We start from the raw sequence: 19,718 nt of genomic DNA, 5'->3' as shown, positions 1-19,718 counted from the left end.
CTGTAAGCCTGTTTGTCCCAGTCCTGTGCTGTCCTCTGCACTCAGATGCCCGATGAGAGGGGCTGGAATGTTTGGGGCTAGATCTCTAGCTTCAAGGAAGTTGTAACATTTCCCAAGGACTTTCTCCCCTGGGGCTGGGACGGGGGACCTAGACCAGCCAGAGAGGCACTGAGATGCCTTTTACCACGCGTGGAGGCCAGGCCCCTTCTTGGGAATAGACTGTTCCAGGGGTGGGGATGAGGTTGAGTGGGGGACGGCTTGTGAAGACTAAATCCAAGATTATTTGTAAAAATACTTTGAAGACAAAATGTTGCACAGATTTCAGATGTTCAAATTTTAAATTTCAGGTAGAATAAATAACTATGATGATAACAATGGCATTTTTTAAAAAACGGGACTGTTTTGTCCAGAGCTACTGCATGACTTTCGTTTCCAGCATGGCGAGGCCTTGGCCTGCAGGGAGGGTGGCGGTGGCAGGAGACCCTGGGGATGTGGTCCTTTCTTGGATGTTCTGGAGCCCTTGGCAAGGTCCAGCAGTCCTGGATGCTCCCTGTCCCATCTCTTTCCTAGGTCACCAACCTCCGCTCCAAAGTGTCCCGCCTGGCCATCAGCACCCTGGGGGCCCTCTTCCGGGCCTTGAAGAAGAACATGGACCAGGAGGCTGAGGAGATCGCTCGCTGCCTGCTTCAGAAGATGGGGAACACCAGCGAGTTCATTCAGAGAGCTGCCAACCGCTCCCTGGGGGCCATGGTGGAGAACGTGACCCCCGCCCGCTCCCTGGTGGCCCTTACCTCTGCAGGCATCTAGTATGTGGTGGCTTGTTGTCAGAGGGGTGGGTTGGGAAGGTAAAACATGAGGAAAGATCTGGGGCTGAGAGAGGAACGGGCAAATGGGGCGAGTCCTCACACATGTGGCTGGTGGGGAGGAAAACCCCTGCTTCCTGGTGTGCTTCTCTCCTACCTTTCTTGAGCCGGGCTGGGGATAAGGAGGTGAGCTCAGGGCACCTAAGCCTCAACCGCAAGGGGAGAGCTGCTGTGTTCTGTTCAAGGCTGGGGAGTTCAGAGCGTCCGTGGTGACATCCCTCGAGACGGGACTGAGAGCCCGCCTGCGGCCCTCGTGCCTCTCCCAGGCGACGGGCGTTCTTTCTGATGAAATCAAGGTTGTGAGCAGAGCAAGGCCCACAATCTCGTTCTAGCTCACACCTCTTTTTCTGGGCAGGAGGAAGGTGCTGGCCTACTGAAGGAACCTTTCTGCAGCCAGATTTGCTTTCACCTTATTGAAAAACCCAAACTAAAGGAAAACCAAAACCATTTCCCAAAGCCTTTATCCCACGGGGCCACACCACCACACCCCAGAGGCAGTCGTGATACAGATGCAGGAGGCTTCTGGGAAAGACCCGAGGGCATGTGGCAGCAGCTGGCCAGCCTTCACTAGCTGCCCTGCAGGCCGGTGGGAAGGGGGAGGGGCTCTGGAGTCACGTGGCCTGGGTTCACATCCTGGATTGGTACTGAACTCTGGACTCCATTTCATCATCTGTAAAATGGGAATGATAAGGGTGCCTACCTCCCCCAAGTGTGAGGAGTAAATGAATTGCTTCATGAAAGGGCACTCAGAGCTGTGCCTGCCTTTACTGTAACATTTATGGACCGTTCACTGTGGCTGCCACTAACTGGGGAGAAATTAACTATACTTTTCTTCTGGATTCCTCCCTTTACTCAGCTTCCTCACCTGCAAAAATGACACTAACAGTGGCGTGTGGGGTCGAACAGCTGGCAGATGGGGGTGTTTAGCCGGGCGCCTGGCTCCAGGCTAAGCTCGTTACAAGCTGAGGCAACTGATCATTGTTGCAAGAAGCAGGGTCAGGTGTCTAATGAACTGTGGCCACACAGGCCGTTTGAAAAGGGTGACAAAGAAACAAGTGACATTCTGATGGGTTTCTCTTGTAAGATTTCAGGTTCTTCCTATTAGGGTTACCAGATCACCCATGGATCCGTCTCTCCTTCCCGTCTCAGTTTACTTCAACAAACGCACAGTTAGCTCCCACTAAGTGTGGGCTTGTGCCTGGCACCCGCGGGGCACAGGATTCCATGGGGTAGGGAAGGAAGCTTGGTGCCAGCTCCCCAGGAGCTCCTTGCCTGCCGGGGAGCCCCAAGGGTGCACCTGTACTTCTCAGGGGACCAGGACAGCACTAGCCCCAGGTAACATTCTGCCGAGGGGGCTGGGGAGGGCAGAGAAGGAGATGGGGGTTGGGTAGGATCTTTCTGGGTGGAGAAAAGTTGGGGAAGGTAAACACGGGCTCAGGAGGTCCAGAGGTGGTGAGCACCTTTGTGTGTGTGCCGAGCACCACGAGGCTGTAGGCGCTCCTTCTTCCTTCTCCGATCCTTACATTGTCATCCTGGGTTCTGTGATCGGGACATGACTGCTCTTTCTTAGAAGATCCCCTGTGGCTCCATGAGAGATTTTGGAGGCCATAATGGCTTGGAGCATGGAGGCACAACTGTAGGTCCACGATTCCTGGTCTGAGCCAGTCCCTCAACTGGGATTGTATTTTTTTTTTTTTTTCAGCCACCGAAACCCCTTAGTCCGGAAATGCACTGCCGAACACCTCTCAACCGTCCTGGAGCAGATAGGCGCCGAGAAGCTACTCTCCGGCACCAGGGACAACACGGAGATGCTGGTGCACAACCTGGTGAGGCTGGCCCAGGACTCCAACCAGGACACCAGGTGATGCGGGCTCAGGGGTCCGGGGGCTCCTACCTGCCAGCCCAGGTCATGTAAGGCGACCAGCCAGCCCCAAGGGCCCTGGCCCGCCCAGCTTGGTGTGGCCATGGGAGGGACAATCAGACAGACCGCAGCTGGGTCCTTCCCTTATGGCCGCCATCCATCTCTCTCTGCCGGCATAGAGGATTGGCCAACACTGCCCGCCTCTGGTTCTCCCTCTGTCGCCGCTGCTCTCACTCGGTTCCTGACCCGCCTCAGCTCCATCCTCTGAAAGGCCATTCATTCTTTTCAAGGGTAGTGAGCTGATCACGCTTCCTTGTTACGGACAGCGCAGGGAACAAGAAGGATTAGGCCTATGCTACCCTAGGTGGGGTGGACAGATAAACAAATAAATTATTAGGATCATTTCAGAGACAGATAAGGGGTCTCTTAGAGAGACAAGCACCACGGTGGAGAATGAGGTGACAGCGACTGTGATTGAGAGTCGGGGGAGATCCTCTGGAGGAGTGCCACTGGAGTTGAGAACAGGTGGGCGAGCAGGAGCCAGCTCGCTGGGGGTCTGGGGTGCGAGGGTCCCAGCAAAGGAGATGTACAAAGGCCCCCCTGGATGGGAGTATGCTCGGGGCTCTGGGAGGAGGCAGGTGGGGCTGCATGGCGCCCGGCGAGTGCGGCAGAGCAGATAGGCGATGAGTGGGACAGGGCAGGGCTCAGCCGGGCAGGGCCGCTTGGCTGTGGTCAGGAGGGAGATTTGGCTGGGGAGTGACCAGAAGCCACCAGAGGATCTTCATTCAGTAGGAGTGTGAGGAGATATTCAACAGCGTGAAGCAGGAGAGCGCTGGAACCTGGTCAACAGTCTTGGAAAGCTAGGGTTAAGGTCCAGTCAATTACACCCGTCAGTTCCCGGGACACTCTGGCCACATGGCATATGGTAGTGCTCCTCAGGGGCATGTCCCCACTGCCTGCCGGGCTTCCACACCGGCCCAGGGGCGCTCTCCCCACAGCAGCTGTGCTTACACATGTGCTCCCTGGCGGAGCCCAGGAAGAATGTCTGGGTGTATTCCTTGGGGCAGGACTAAGGTCAGGGGCCTGTGTCCTACTAAGTGGCCTGAGCATCATGGGGAGCTCTTGAGCTCACCACACCCCTCCTGCCAGGCCAGGGCCCGAACCCGAGTGACCTTACAGTGTAGGGAGTTCTGACGTTTATTGATCCAACGGGTAAAATTGCCAGCTCATTATGATTTCTGAGTGTTTCTTCCCCCTGGTTACTAGAGTTTGTGTATCGTTTTTTCTTTTCTTTTCTTTTTAAAAGATTTTTATTTATTTATTTATTTGACAGACAGAGACAGCTAGAGAGGAAATCCAAGCAGCAGGAGGGGGAGTGGGAGAGGGAGAAGTAGCTTCATGCAGACCAGGGAGCCCAGTGCGGGGCTTGATCCCAGGACCCCAGGATCATGACCTGAGCTGAAGGCAGATGTTTAATGACTGAGCCACGCAGGTGCCCCTAGAGTTTGTGTGTCTTTGAATGTTTGCTGCTTTCTTGATTTAAAAAAAAAAAAAAAACCTTTCTCATTAGAGGATTGATCATTGGGGAGGGGACCAGGAGGGAGGAGGGACACCAGACAGATGGTGAGTCCCCCGTCCCTGCCAGGGGTGCTGGAGGCTAGCAGAAGGGAGGGGAGAGCTGGACAGATGAGTGATCTGTCTTCTGAAGGCAGAGCCAACAGGATGTGGGTGGTGAGGTTTTCAAAGAGAAATCAAAGATGATGCTTGGGCTTTTAAACTGAACAATTGGGTAAATGACAGTGTCATTTACTGAAATGAGGAACATTGGTGGGGAACTAGAAGGTCCTGCTTGATTTCTTTGTAGTTGTTGCAAGGGGGATGGACATCGAGACCTACTGTCTCTCCAGCTGGAGTGTCCCCCTCCTGTCTGACCTGTCACGTTGTTGCTGGCGTTGACGACATTCCACTTTCCTTCTTGGCACCTGTGCTTCCAGTATCTGTGGCCCTACAGTCCCTAGTTCCTCTCTTTCTCTGTGGCCACCTCTCTGCCTGCCTGCCCTCTGGATGTAGATGGCCACAGGACTGTCTTCATTCTTGTCCTCCTCTTACAACTTTCCCTGAGTACTGTTACCACTTCCGTGGCCCTGGCCATGGCAACTCTGATGCTTCCGTAGGGTCTCCCTCCAGCCTACCCCTTCTCTGAGCATCAGTGCTTCTCCTCTAAGGCCTCTGGAGGACCCGTTCCTGCTGTCAGATGTCCCACTGTCATCTTCGGTACAGAGTTTCCCTAAATGAACCCACTGCCTTCTCCCCAAGCCTGTTTCTCTGGCTGTGTTCCTTCCACTGTTAAAAGTCACTGTTATTTACTGAGTCATCTAAGATGCAGAGCAGGGACCTTCATACTTCATTGATTCTAAGACACACAATTCCCCCCACGTTTTAATATCTTACAATCAGAGGCGTCTCACAGTGGCTGCTGGCCATGCAGCAATTTTGATTTGGGTTTTACTCTCTGCACATTCTCAAATTCAGTCATTATTGCTCATAGCGTAAACCTTCAAATTGCAGTTTGCATCGTAGAAACTAAACTAGGAGCCTTTCTTTGCTCGTTAGCCTTTTATATTTATTTTAAGAAGTCACCGTGGATGCTCTGTGGGGACTTGTTGAGTTTAATTGCTCCCCAAAATGCCTCAGAAATATTATGCTATTCCTCAGCATTGAAATGAAAAGCTATCGTATATGAGAAGAGGCGCGGAACTAGAGCGATGGGATGTAAATGAGAGATTAATGCAAACAGTCACAGAAGGAACGACCAAAATTCCACACTTCCTTACCGGGCAACCACCAAGTAGTTTAGCCAGCCTAAGGAAGGAGGGGCACTGCCCATGAGTAACATTATCTCTGTTTCTGAGATGATACACGGAAGTGTTGCTTTCCCCATGGGGCAGTGTCATTGAATGCAATGGAAATTGCCAGTGCTTTCTATTTTTGTTTTTCCTCAGGGGAAAATAAATCAATGGTGCATTTTATAATCAATGGAGTCTTGGGTTGAGGGAAATATGACATAGAGAGATGCTTCCTGCTTCACTCCAATCAGCTACCAAACCCTGCAGTTTCCACTTTGTTAGTAGGTCCTGAGTCTGACCTCCCGTTCTTCCTCCTACGCTATAGCCTGATTTCAGGACTTCATCGTCTCTTGCCTGGACTATCATGGTGGCCTCTTAGCAGGTCTCCTGGCCTCCCACCTGCTGTCAGAGACATTTTCCATTAAGTGCGAGTCTGGTCATTCCGTAGCTTCCCATTATTTGCACGTTAAAGCCCAGCTCCTTCACATTTCCAGAAATTGGGTCATACCTTCTCCCTTTCCTCTGTCGCATGCAGGCCCTGCCTGCTGTTTTCCAACTACACACCTGCCAACGTGACGGATTATCTTGCAGACTCTGGAATGACCCCCCACCTCCACCCCCTTACTCCCCGATCCCATCCCACTTGGGAACTAATGTAAGGGTCACCTCTTCTATGAAGCCCTCTTTGATTTCCTCCCCCAACCACTGCTGTTTGCTATGTGGAGCTGACCACTCTCTCCCATACTGACCCCTTGCCCCCTTGCTCAGACTTCTAGATGCCCCATACTAGAAGAAGTTAAGTATATCTTGGTATAATCATCCAATGGAATAAATCCACTAAAAAGGAGGACATGGGAAGATGATGAGTGATGAAGTGAAAAAAAGCCAGAGGCAAGTTATATGTACATCTGGTATCAACAAAAATATTTATGCATCAAAAAGGCTACAAGAAAATGTGTAAAAATTAATAGTGGTTTTCTCTTGGTAATGGGGTTATGGATGATGTTTATTCCTTTATGAATCTAGTTTTTAACTGTCTTAATTAGCAATTATTGTCTTAATTAGAAAAAGTATTAAAAAACTCTTTTACTACAATTACAAAACCTCTGTAAATCTGTAAAGCGGATTTACGATGCATTTCTATGGCTGTTTCTTCATCCCTCTCTTTCTTCTGTGGCAGGTTTTATGGCCGCAAGATGGTGAATATCTTGATGTCAAATACGAAGTTTGATGCCTTTCTGAAGCAGAGCCTCCCGTCTCACGACCTACGGAAGGTCATGGCGGCTATTAAGCAGCGGGTGAGTTGGTGGCTTGAGCAGGTAGGGGTGGGGGTGGAGGGTGCGGGGGGAGGTCAGAGCTGAGCAGGTCAGGGGAGTGGGTTGTGCATTCCAGAGATTCCATTTCACCCACGACCCTGCCAGGTGGGATAAGGGTGATTTCCTTCCCCTGTGCTTGGACCTGGCTCTACCCCTCTCTGCCATTGTGCCTTGAGCCATCCTGGGCGTCCACACTGTCTCCCATTAAATGGGGATCTTGACCCCTGCCGTGACTACCAGTGGTCTGGAATGTTCAGTTGTGCCCTCAGAAGCTCTCGCTGTGGTCTAGCCCGGGGTGGCCTGCAGTTCCCCAGAGGGCCACCCCTGTGGCTCACGTTCCGTGTGTCTTTCTCCAGGGACTAGAAGATAGTGACGGACTTCCATCTGCCAAGGGCCGCAAGGTGTCGAGGAGTCTGGTGCTGAGTGAGAACGGGCTGCCCGGTGAGGACGGGTATGGCTGCTCTTGTCTCTCTGGGGCTCCACATCCAAGGCTGCCAACAGAGATGGTCTGCTGGCCCTAGGCCAGGAGTGGCTCTGGGAGTCTCTGTGGATCTGGGCTATGGTGGAGACCTAGTTGGGTCTGCAGCACTCATCAGTGAATTTGGTCTCAGGGAGACCAAATCCTGGGTTGGGAAGCACTTGCCAGCAGAGGCTGGTTTCTGCAGTCCCGCGGAGTGGGAGCGATGCCATTAGTCGGTGCGGGCGCGCTGCCGGCCAGGCTCTCTGCTTGAGCTCTGCGCTTCTCCGCCCACTTGGAGCTGCACACACATCCTGTGGCCATCAGTGTGGCCTGGGGTGAATTTAGAGGTAGAGTTGGGACAAGGCGGATACAGGGAACCGGCAGAGAGGCTGGAGGGTGGGTGCTGGGAGGAGCAGAAACCAAGCAGAACCTCCCTGGTCACTGATGTGCCTGAAACTCAAAATTCTTCTCTGGTGCTTGGAGAGGACCCCTCTGAACACCTTAGCAGGCGCCCAGGGAAGCCCCCACCACCTGCTCGAGGTTAGCTTTCTGCTCTCGCCCCCACACACGGTCTCCCTTTGCTTATGCTACACTGCCTGCACCCAGAACATGCCTATTTATTCTACAGGATTCCCCAAGACTCACATCACTGTCACCTTCCCCCAGAGGCCGTCTCTGACACTCTGTGCTCTGTTCTTCAGTCCTCCGTCAGCCCCCTGGGCTTACCTGCCTCCATTGGTCTGAGAGCGCCTTAAAGCAAAGAACATGTCTCTCATGTCACTGTCCTCAGTGCCCCCGACAGCCCTTGGCACTCGGTGGGCACGCTGCATGGACTGGAGGCATGCATGACAGCATGGTTGATGCTGGGCTCTGTCAGAGGGGACTTGCCATGTAGGCCATGCGCTTGAAGAGCCAGGTTCTGAGCTGGGTATGAGGGGTAGGCGTCCTTTATGGAACTGCTCTCTTGCTGGCTGGACTGGGCCAGAGGCTGCGGTAGACGTGTGCTCTCAGCGGGAGAGAACAGGGCGTAACCTTTCCCCGGTCCCTGGAGAAGTATGAACAGGCTGAGGTAACTGGGGATCAGGATAAAGGCACGTGGTGAGATCCTCCCTCACTCTTAGCTTAAATGTGTGGTCACCCTTGGGTGGACTCCCACCTCTCCCACACCAGCCGCTCCCACTCTTCATGTGTTTTCTGAAAAGAGAAAAAAGGCAGGAAGAGAGAACCCTGTCCCCTGGCAAAAGGACAGGGCTCTGGACAACCTTGTTGTTGCCCCCGGAGGAAAGGGGATTTCCAGAGTTCCAGGGCCGGAGTCCTCAAGCGGCAGGTGGAGAAGCTGGGGGTGAGCCAAGCTGCAGGTGACACTCTTGTCTCGGTCTCACCTGTCTGTGGGAGGAGCATGGGACAAGAGGCACAAACAGACATCCTCGGGGTCTGCTCCGGTCAGAAGTCTCTTCCCCACAGGCTCAGCTCCAATGGCCCGCGGCTGGCGGGGCTACGCTCTTCCATGCGCGGTGGCCTCCAGGTGGCAGAGAAGCTTCGGGAGCTGACGCGGCTGCTGGAGGCCAAAGAGTACCAGTCTCGGATGGAAGGCGTGGGACGGCTTCTCGAGCTCTGCAAGGCCACGCCAGAGCTCATCACCGCCAACCTGGTCCAGGTGAGCACTGCCCCGTCTCTCTCCTGGGGGTGCAGCTTCAATCTGGAATACTCAGGACAGAGTGGGACGTGGTGCCAGACGCCTCCAGGTGCACCTGCTATCCAGTCGCCTTGGTAACGCTTTGAGATTGTCTGGAAGCAGCCGGGGGGCAAAGGCCCTGACTCCTGCCAGGCACCTGGGATCACCCAGAGATGTCTTGGGCATTTCTCATCCCTTCAGCACAGTTGTGGCAAGGAGGGTAGAGGTAGAGGATGCCACGGCTGACGGCTGCTCCTGATCCAGCCAGGCGCATGACGTGCTGGGTGGTGGAGTATGTGGTTGCCAGGCGATGGGGCCAGGATGGTTGGGCAGGTGGGCTGGGAGCCTGGCCTGATGCTTGCTTCTTCCAGGATCGAGGCTGCGGATTGTTAAGCCATGTAGCATAGTAGTTCGGACACGGGCCTGAAGTCAGCAGACTGGGACGTCCTTCCACGTTCCCTACTAAGCTCTGTAATGCGGGGCAAATCATTTACCCTCTTTCTGCCTCAGTTTTTGCTTTGTTTTAAATGGTAAACTGGGGATGGGAACACATGCCTCACGGGTTAAGATCATTCCACGAGAGTGCAGGGAACCCCTAACGAGATGTTCTAGAGGCTTCGACGCAATGAGTGCTCAGTACGTGGTGGTTCTTCCCCTCTTGCCCTCCTCCCCTTTTGAGGAGGTGAGCTCCTCATCGCTGAGAATGTTCTGGCACAGGCTGGATGACCCTGTCAGGGAGGCAGGAGGAATCCCTGCTGAGGGTGGCTGGTGGGGTCGTGGGCTTTCTGCCCAGCCTGGGTTCCCACGGGCTCTTGGTTTCTGTTCCTTCAATAGGTCTTTGATGCTTTCACCCCAAGGCTTCAGGATTCCAACAAGAAAGTGAACCAGTGGGCCCTGGAGTCCCTTGCCAAGATGATCCCCCTCCTCAAAGAAAGCTTACACCCCATGCTGCTCTCCATCATCGTTGCTGTTGCAGACAACCTCAACTCCAAGAACTCGGGGATATATGCTGCCGCGGTGACCGCACTGGACGCCATGATTGAGAATCTGGGTGAGCCTCCCGCCTCAGCCCCGCTGGGAATCAGCAGAGTGCAGATGGGCACTCGGGGGCTCTCCGCCAAATGTTTCCCTGAAGTCTACATAGGTCAGGGGTGGGCAGCCCAGGACCTGGCTGGCAGGCTTTCCCATGTCACATCCACCCAAGTGTCCTAGATGGCAGTGAGGAGGAGACGTGTAGATGATCTCGTCTTCCCTCCTCATAGTACATGTGACAGAAATGACCTCCCCAGGGTCACACAGTCTCAGAGTGATGGAGCCAACTGAATACTGAAGGAAAAATAAGTGCAGATTGTGGGGAAAAAGCTGGAGGTGTCGCCAGCGGTGTTTTTAGACATAGGGATGATAGCCGTGGGGGTGGCTTCTGTGAGGACGAGGCAGGACGGCGGTGAGACAGCAGAGCAAGCCTGCTGGAGAGGACAGAGTGGACGGGCGGGTGGGTCACCTTGAATGTCTGGTGTAGGGATCGGGCTGGGATCCCACTGGCTTTTGAGCGTGGACCAGATGAGAGTTGTCTTTGAGGAAGACTGTTTGGGGCCAGGGCTCAGGGTGGGAGGAATCTGGGTGAGGAATAGGGGGTGAGGGTTGGGGGTGGAATGAAAAGGGGAAAAGGAGTGAGCTGGGGGAGGGGGACATGAGGAACGGCGAGAGCTTCTCAGATCCTGTGTGCTTCACACTAACACATCTTGGTTCTCTGACATTATTAGGTGGGATTTGGGAGCATCTACTTTTGCTCTTCATTTCTTTCTTAGCTGCTCAGAAGGTGGTACTTGGTATGTCTAGGACACAGGCCGAAGTGCAGGTGCATGTGGGACATAGCACACGAGCAGTCATGTCCAGACCAGAGTGACCCTGAGTTTTCACAAACTCCCCTTGCCATGATGTAATGTTCTCACGATCTGAGAACCGCCCGCCCGTGTTGGCCTTGTTGCCATATGTCCCGATGAGCACAGAGCCGCGTCCTGCCTTTAGGACCCACAGAACATCCCCGTGGTGAGGCTGTGAACCTTGCCAGGCACCCCTCCCTTCCCAGCGCCCACGCCCTGCGGGAACCCAGCTCCCTGAGGCTGGATGGCAGCTGTGTCCTTGGCTGAAGCTTCCAGAAGCAGTTTCAGTTACAAATCAAAGGCCTGGTCAGGCCCTTCTCTGCCTTTCGAGTTCATAAATACTGTCAATTTCTCTCTTCATCTCAAAGGGAATTTATGATTTGCTGAGTTTGTTGCTGTAGAACAAACAATATAAATCCAGCTTTAAATTACGGCTTGTTCTCAGTGCTGCTCTGGGTAAGTGAGATTGCTGTTGCCAATAACCAAGGCTCTTGGTAAATCATTGCAGGCCCTGGATTTATTGGGAAAACCTGCACCAAGCAAAACAGGCTTTAGCTGTTTGAAGAGGCTAAGCACCCTTGTTGGGGCGAGGCACTTTTAACCCTTCCTTCTCCGCTGTTAGGGTTTCCACTTTCTGCCACTGGGCCACCCTCCTAGAGCACGCTGGAGCTCTGGGGCTTTGGGCTGCAGAATCTGGTGTCTCACATTGTCACAGGACTTGGGCCTTCCCTACCTGGGCCCTGCTGTACCCACCTGCGCTGGCCACCCTGGAAAGGGGGTTTGGGGCTAGTCTGCTTTTGGGATCTGTTCACACCTTGAGTTAGGCTGTGGCTTCCAGGAAGATGCCTTGATTTGTCCTTTCCTCCTGGGACAGGATCTCCTTGGAAATGGCTGACGATGCCCCCTCTGGCCCCTCAGCCAGAGGATCTGAAGTGGGGAGAATGGAGGCAGGCTTGAGGGGCACTGTTTTCCTCTCTACTCCTTAGATTAGTATTAGGCTGCAGTGGAATGTTGTTGGCCTCAAAGAGTTGGAGGGAGCCCAGTAAACCCCTGGCAAAAAGCGCCTGTGGGGCCCAGAGGGTAAAGCACAGGGTCTTGGCTCTTGGTCATTTTGAGCAGGTGTAGCAGTGGGCTCTTGGGGCCACGTGGCTGTGCTCTGAGCCATACCCACTCTGCCCAATGAGCCATCTGGGTTTTGGAAGTGTTTTTTTTTTTTTTCCTTAAGATCTTATTTATTTATTGGCAAGTGAGAGCATCAGTGTATCACAGGGGATGGCAGAGGGAGAGGGAGAAGCAGACTCCCCACTGAGCAGGAGCCCCAGGGACCAGGGAGCTCCTAGGACCCTGCGATCATGACCCGAGCCAAAGGCAGATGCTTAGCTGACTGAGCCACCCGGGTGCCCCTGGAAGTGTTTTTAACTATGAAGTGACTTGCTGGTTTATGTATCCATGAAGAGCAGAAGTGGAGGGGTTTAGATTGCCAGGAAGTACCATCACTGCCAGGGAGTACGTAGGGTAGAATCAAGGTCTCTCTGGGAATGGTTCCCATCTGCCTGGAATGGTCTGAGTCTGACCTGCAGAAGGAGAAACGGATTAAGTCACTAAACTTCCCAGTGTCCCAGGGGATCGGGTGGTAGAAGCGGAGACTGGGGCAGCAGTGGCAGAAGAGAAGGGGTGTAAATCTTTCTTCCCATTTCACCCAAAAGGAGCCTAGTGGCTCCAGTCTACCCTCAGCCTCCTGAGGCCCCTCCTGGAAGTGGCTCGGAGCCCTTTGAGCAGAGGGAGTTTCTCTCAAGCCTAGTGTCATCCGCCTCAAGGGATTCCAGCCCCAGACTGGAGAGGAACCATGGAAAGCTGTGAAATCGTCAATGTGGAGAGTCACAAAGGAATGGCTCAGCACGCTATGGTTTGTTCCCTACTCAACGCGGGCCGTGGGGATCAAGAACACAGCCAGGGTAGTCCAACTTCTGGCACAAAGTCCAGATGGCACAGCCAAATCATGAGGTTGGCTTTCTAGGCAACCTCTTACGGTCCCTCTTGATTCTGGATAAGATGACTCATCAGCCACCCCATCTCTTCCAGTTCCTTGGTCTTCCCGAGGTTTATGGAGCAGGTGGTGTCGTGGTCCACAGAGCAGGTGGGGATTTCTGCCCACGTCCCATTTTTGGGACAAAGTAAGGAAGGAGATACGTGGATACCTTGCTCCCTGACCTCTGCCCTTCATTACAGCCTGCCTGGGACCCTCTCCAGAAAGGGACCGGGAGGGGTATCCTTTCTACTCAGCACCAAGATCTTCTGATTTCAGGGGAGTTATTCTGGGGATCAAGGCATTTCCTGAGCAGACTGGCTGGTTCTGTCTTTGGGCCCTGTTACCAGGTTAGCTACAGAAGAAACGTCACTAATTAAAACATTACGCGGAGTGAAATAAGTCAAGCAGAGAGAGTCAATTATCATATGGTTTCACTTATTTGTGGAACATAACAAATATCATGGAGGACAAGGGGTGTTAGAGAGGAGAAGGGAGTTGGGGTAAATTGGAAGGGGAGGTGAATCACGAGAGATTATGGACTCTGAAAAACAATCTGAGGGGTTTGAAGTGGTGGGGGGGTGGGAGGTTGGCGTACCAGGTGGTGGGTATTATAGAGGGCACGGATTGCATGGAGCACTGGGTGTGGTGAAAAAATAATGAATACTGTTTTTCTGAAAATAAATAAATTGAAAAAATTAAAAAAACAAAAACAAACAAACAAAAAACATCAGGCTGCTGACAGCCCACACCATCCTGGTCAGACTGAGCATCAAAATGAGTTCTCTTAATTTAGTGCAGCCAGTGCTGGAGAGAGCAGATAAGCTTGGAAATGGGCAGCTTCAGATCAACTTTTGCTAATTTGCTCTGCTGTCTCTAAATTCATTATCTTATACAAATCTTATGACCAGCATGGTGTTGTTCGGGGAATTTCAAAATTCATCCATGATGCCCCTCTAGTGTACCAGCTGCTTAAAAATCTCTCTTTTCTTTCTTGTCTACATGTGTACACATTTCCCTGGTTAAAGATTGGAATGTAAATACAATTTAGACTTTGCTTCTTTCATTTAATTAACCAGTTTTTCATGCTACCATGCAGACTTCCTACTTAGCTTAAAAATATAAAGTTTGCTTTCCACCACGTAAAAGTCATACTTGTTCATTATTGAGAAAATGGAACGTACAAAGCACTGGGAAGGAAAAATTTGAAAGGCCCTCATTTTTAGTCTCAACTTCTGGAAGAGACCATTATTAACGTTTGGCACTTTTCATTTCGGATATTTTTTTCTGTGCCTATTTGTGTCAAGTCGTGATGATATCACACGTTTAAATTTGCATCCTGCTTTAAAAAAAGCAGAGCGCAAGCATTTACATATGATTACACACTTGAGTCACTTTGAACAGCTCTGGCCCATGCCTAGGCCTTAGTTTGCATTTTTTTGTTTAAATAGATCGTTTCCACTTCTCCTGCAGTGAGTGGACCTACTTTTGACGGCTGTGTGACAGATTCAGAGTCCTGTGCTTATTACCAGGGGTCCACTTGGACCCCAGTTTCTTTGCTGTCACTATCCACGCTACCATAAGTTTTACACTTTTAAAAAGCTCTTCTCTGGCTTCCCACGAGCCTGAGAATGATGTGGCCTGGTGGCTGTAGGGCTTGGCTGCATGGGGCCGGTGGGAGACCTCTGTAGACCTCTCCGCCCTTGCAGAGAGGGAAGGCAAGGCTCAGGGAAGACAGGGTGTATGGCCTGCAAGCCATAGCTGTTTTCCCTAGGTCTCATGGCATTGCTTGCCCTTGTGTGGGGGCAGCACCAAGGTTTCCTTGGGGCAAAGAAGAGGAGCCCATGAAAAAGCTGGGCTAACATAGTATGGATTTCTAAGGTTTCTGAAGTTAGATTCTAGCCCCCTTTTAAAAAAAAATTATTTTATTTTTTTGGTGTTCATTGTTTATGTGCCACACCCAGTGCTCCATGCAGTATGTGCCTCTTAATGGTCTTTCCACCGTTCAGGTTGCTGGGCTTTTGGAGAATTTTGGGAAAATAATAGTAAACAGCGGCTACAGTAACTGAAACTTACATAGTAATTATACTCAGGGCACTATCCTAAGCATCATAACATGAGAGCAGCTCTATGAGGAAGATACGAGTATTAGCATCTTTTTTAGATGAGTAAATGGAGGTAGAGGTTTTGTCCAATGTCAACACAGAGAAATATGGAAGAGCCAAGGATTCAGTCCAGGCGACCTGGACCCAGAGCCCACACCCCTCACCGTATGCTTTCCCGCCGCCCATTAAACCTGGGTGTGACCTGGAAGCAAGCCATCACTTCAGAAGTAGGCAGAGGGAGAGAGGCAGTAACTTGGGGCGTGGAGCTCTGGGGTTTATAAACCAGCTCGGGCATGCTTAATGTCTCTGCTTTAACACTCCCTATAGTCCTGGAGCATTTATTGAGCACTTGTTGTGTGCCAGGCACATGGGAGCACGGTCTGGCACAGATGTCTGCTGGATGTGCATTTTCAAGTAGTCCCCAAGTTCTCCACTTCTCTCTGGCTCTGCGAGGCCACATCAGCCACCAGGAGGCGGGAGATCCAGCTGTGTCCAGAAAATGTCCTGGACTGAGTATTGTTGGGGAAAGCAAGGAGGCAGAAGTCCTTGTCCTTAGGGGTGAGCTTGGGCTAATGATGTGCGTGGGACAAATAGAAGCACCTAGAATAAATAATGCAGGTGATGTTGATGTAAAAACCTATTCTTACATATTTACAGATTTACCAAGGCACCCTGCTTTGGTATTTTAAGGTCTGCTTAACTTATGGATGATGCTTTTTTTTTTCTTCTCTCTCTCTCTCTTTTTTTTTTTTTTTGAGAGAGAGAGTAAGCAGGCAGAGGGGCAGAGGGAGAGGAAGAAACAGACTCACTGGTGAGCAGGGAGCCTGATGCAGGGCTTGATCCCAGGACCTTGAGATCATGACCTGAGCTGAAGGCAGACACTTAACTGACTGAGCCACCCCGTGGCTCCCGGTGGATGGCCATTTTGCAAGCAGCAGGGATGTATGTGGTGCACACGGGGACATTTTTCTCCTTTGTGCCCTTTACAGCTCTCAGAAGGAGAACAAGGGAAGCAGGGATGAGCTCTTAGCTAGAATTGTTGCCTGGCAGGAAAAGGGAAGCTTAATTGCATATCCAGGGGGATGCTGAGATATTAGAGGGATCTGGAGAAGGGGGAATTTGCCTGGAAAGGCTTCCTCAGGGGGGTCTCTAATCTCTGTATCCTGCTGAGAGACACCTGGCCTTGAGTGGGTCAGCCCCTGGGCTCCTAGGACACACTTTCCGGGGGGCATCTCTGGTGGCGCCCACACAGACCTCCATGACAGGTGTGGGCAGGCCCTACAGCCACATCCCTGAAAAGTGGTTTTATTACTTGAACTCGCTCCCACGGAGTTGTGCGGGGACGGCTGTGGCAGCGTCAGGATCTGGGTGTGTATCCTCTAGGTGATCCTGCCTTCCCCAGGTAAAGGGCTGCTTTCCTCACCTTGTATGTCTCTGTGAGGAACGCGGGATTTCAAGTGCAATCGTTTGAGAAACCAGGAGACGTCAGCCCGAACGGGGAAGAAGTTGTTCCTAAGTTCAGCACCTATGGGATCCTGCTGGGGTTGGCTTTAGAAATACAATCCAAGAATGCCAGGGGCTTCATCATCCCCCAAACTTTCCCCACCCTAGTTGCCTGTGGTTTCCCCATCGGTGGTTCATTCTAGTAAGCACTTCTTCAACATCCGAATGGGGACATCCCCAGGCCCTAGGCTGGGCAGCAGGGAGAGCTGGCTCCTGGGACTGGGTGTGTCTGAGTGCCTGCTGGGGGTCGGGGTGTGGTGACAATTAAAAAAAAAAGGGGTAAAAATTCATCTTTTCCCCAACCCTCCTGAAGCGTGGGGTTGAGGCATGTGGAGGGTAAACTTTCCTGTCCTACAAGGATGCGGTCTGGACCCAAGTCTCATGCAGGGAGGTTACCTATAAGCTATTGAGAGCTAACACGTGCCCACTGCAAACGTCTTCCTCCCACCCAAACGGAGCCTGCCAGAAGCTTCTGCTGCTGGAAGGGTAACCAGCCATCCTGGTTTGCCCAAGACTGTGGGCAAGCCCTGTTTTGCCCCCAAACTCAGCAATTTTGAGGAAGGACAGAAAGCAGGAACCAGACCTGAGGGAGTAAGTGAAACCCGTTTGGGAGCCAGTGCAACTGTCCTGGGCCACTCACAGGTCCCCAGACGCCCCACTGTGACCCAGAGGATTTAACGCAGCTCCATGACGGGCCTCCTTCCCTGTGTGGGTAGGGACCGTCGCTCGGGCCACAGCATCATGGCCGCTGACACCCTCCTTCTCTTCCAGACAACCTCTGCCTCCTACAAACGTTTGCTGGGCGGGTGCGCTTCCTGAGTGGCCGCGCGGTTCTTGATGTCACAGAGCGTCTGTCCGGTGAGCGTCCCCAAAGCCCCTCGCCCCACCTTCTAGTCAGCCTCCCGGCACGGAGCTGAACCACCCAGTCTCTTAGATGCCCCAAATAATCCAATAATCCTCACAGGCCTTTTAAAAATTTTCTCTAATCTGCTTTTTAAAAAATAATTCCCACATTACCAGAAGATAATCTTTGCTTTGGACCCAAATGAGGCGGGTTGGTACATATACAAAACAGTTTTTAAGGAACGAGGATGCACTTCTTTGCAAACAGGACTTCGGCTAGCCCATACGGTACATTTGTGTGAATCAGAAAAAACCTCAGCTCCTCTGGGTGGATCGTGGCTTACAGGTGCGGGCCGTGGTCAGCGGCAGCCCCACGGTGAGCACGAGCACAGCCCGCAAAGCAGGGCACAGCCTGGATGGCAGCCCTACCCGGCCCCTTCGCCAGGTGCTCAGAACCGGGCGGTGCAGGGCTGGGGCTCTGGCCCGAGTCTTTGCTTTGTTCAGGCTTTGGCTGAGGAAAGCTTGAGCTGATGTTTGCTCTGAGTCTGGAGTGATTTTATGCCAGGCCTGAAACCTCCTGTGGCCCTTGAGGGGTGTGGGATGGGATGGACACAGGCTTCGTGGCGGACAGACCCATTTGCCGCCCGTGAACTCTGGTCTTGAGCAGGTTACTTAACCCGGCTTTCTCGTCTTTTCTGCCTCCCATGCTTAGGAAGGTCTGACCCAGGAAGGAGGCAGAAGGACTCTGTTCTCTAGATTTCTGAGTGCCCCTCCCCCAACCGGCAGACAGGTGGTGTCACCCCCACGCATAAATCCTTGCATGCGTCGTCTTCAGGCTCGTGTCCAGGCTCCTTGGAGTGGCCCACGAGGCCTGTGGCTGCCTGGCTCTCCAGGCTCTGCCCCTTTCCCCCCTGCCTCAATTGTAGGCACTGGGTCATTTCATCCTCACAACAACATCATAAGGAGGGTGTGGCTTCGCTGATTATCCCCTTAAAAAAAAGATTTTATTTATTGAGAGAGAGAGAAAGAGCGAGAAGAGCATGAACAGCGGGGAGGGGCAGAGGCCACGTAACTGAGACCCCGGGGCACCAGATCAAGGAACCCTTTACTGTTGCTCAAAATCCGCACTCTCTGGGTAAAACCTTTACCTGTCCTTGTACAGGTTGCGTGTGGGCCTCAAAGGTGGATGGGTACCTCACTTTAGATTATCCATGTAAATGTAAGAATTTTCCACCTGTTTCCAAGAGACCTCAAAGGCCAGAGTTTCTCTGTAGCTCTCCTGGTGAGTCGGTGTCAGCCGGGAGTCAAGAAGAGCCTTTCAATTGACACAAGGTGTGCACTAATAATAGCGCAGCTTAACGGGAGTAAATCTTTTGCTAATTACCTCAGCTGCCTTGTAAGCGCCAATTTAATGGGGTTTTCCTCCTCATGAGGACTCCCAGAAGGGCCATCATCTGCCTCTGCTAATTTGAGAAGCCCACCGCTGTCAGCCAGGTGACCTCGGCTGCCGGACCCGGGGAACCTCAGGCCTGACTGCGTGCGGTCGCCTGGCTGCCGGGAGGGGGGGCGTTCAGGTGGGAGGGCAGTGTGCCGGGCACGGGGGCGGTGAGGTGGGGCGGGTTGGGGCAGGTGAACCCCTCACCCTTTCGTGGGCACAGAGGAGCCTGCCTGGGCCTGGTTCTCGGGATAGTTCTCCCCTTGGTTCGCAGCTGAGATCCCATGGAGGTTTAGGAAGGCTTTGAGTTATAGCTGTTCACTGTAGGCGGCTTATCAGGATTGCTGGTTTTCTTTTGTTCCCTCTGGCCGGCACTGCCTCCCCCTGCCCCCCACATCCCTGGCTCCTCCTCACCTCCTACCCCAGTCCTTGGGGTGCCCTGCTGGCTTTCCCGCTACCTAGCCCTCCTCCAGCTCCAGCTTCCGTTTCCCGTTTCCCGCAGCTCCCAGCTCTGCCCCGCGCTATGAAGCGGCTCACCAGCCATCATGGTTGGGCTGACTCCCGGGTGCCAACCTGTCTTCCCCGGGAACAAGGGCCACCTTTACTTCTGAGGGTTTGGTGACATTGGGGAGCCCCCGAGAGGCCCCACGGTGTGGGGTGCAGGAACCCTGAGGGTGTGCCTTGAAAGCCAGTGTGCGCACTCGGAGGGCAAGGACACTGCTCCAGTGCAGGCTTCGCTGAAGGCTGCGGATCTTCTCCGGCCCCCAGTGGTCCCGGCCTGGGCCTGGAGTCCGAGGGGCCCTGGGGAAGCATCCTGGGGGTGTTGGAGGATGTTATGCTGGTAAAAGAAGGACACATTGGAGGTTTTGCTAAAAGTAAAACTCCATACCAGCATCTGGCAC

General features: G+C 52.8%; 1 protein-coding gene across 1 annotated transcript in view; it reads left to right on the top strand.

The window, feature by feature from the left end:
- Window positions 1-19,718, top strand: part of TOGARAM2 (TOG array regulator of axonemal microtubules 2) — a 39,213-nt gene that overhangs the window by 17,853 nt on the left and 1,642 nt on the right. The window contains exons 12-18 of the mRNA XM_044262246.1: window positions 571-806; window positions 2,566-2,724; window positions 6,751-6,868; window positions 7,243-7,337; window positions 8,811-9,003; window positions 9,856-10,072; window positions 17,310-17,396. Coding sequence (XP_044118181.1) covers window positions 571-806; window positions 2,566-2,724; window positions 6,751-6,868; window positions 7,243-7,337; window positions 8,811-9,003; window positions 9,856-10,072; window positions 17,310-17,396 — 1,105 coding nt within the window. The remainder of the gene's footprint in view (window positions 1-570; window positions 807-2,565; window positions 2,725-6,750; window positions 6,869-7,242; window positions 7,338-8,810; window positions 9,004-9,855; window positions 10,073-17,309; window positions 17,397-19,718) is intronic.

The sequence above is a fragment of the Neovison vison genome, chromosome 8 (genome assembly GCF_020171115.1).
Source record: "Neovison vison isolate M4711 chromosome 8, ASM_NN_V1, whole genome shotgun sequence".
Lineage (NCBI taxonomy): Eukaryota > Metazoa > Chordata > Mammalia > Carnivora > Mustelidae > Neogale > Neogale vison.
The sequence above is the reverse complement of the archived record's forward strand: the minus strand, read 5'-3'. Positions and strand labels throughout refer to the sequence as shown.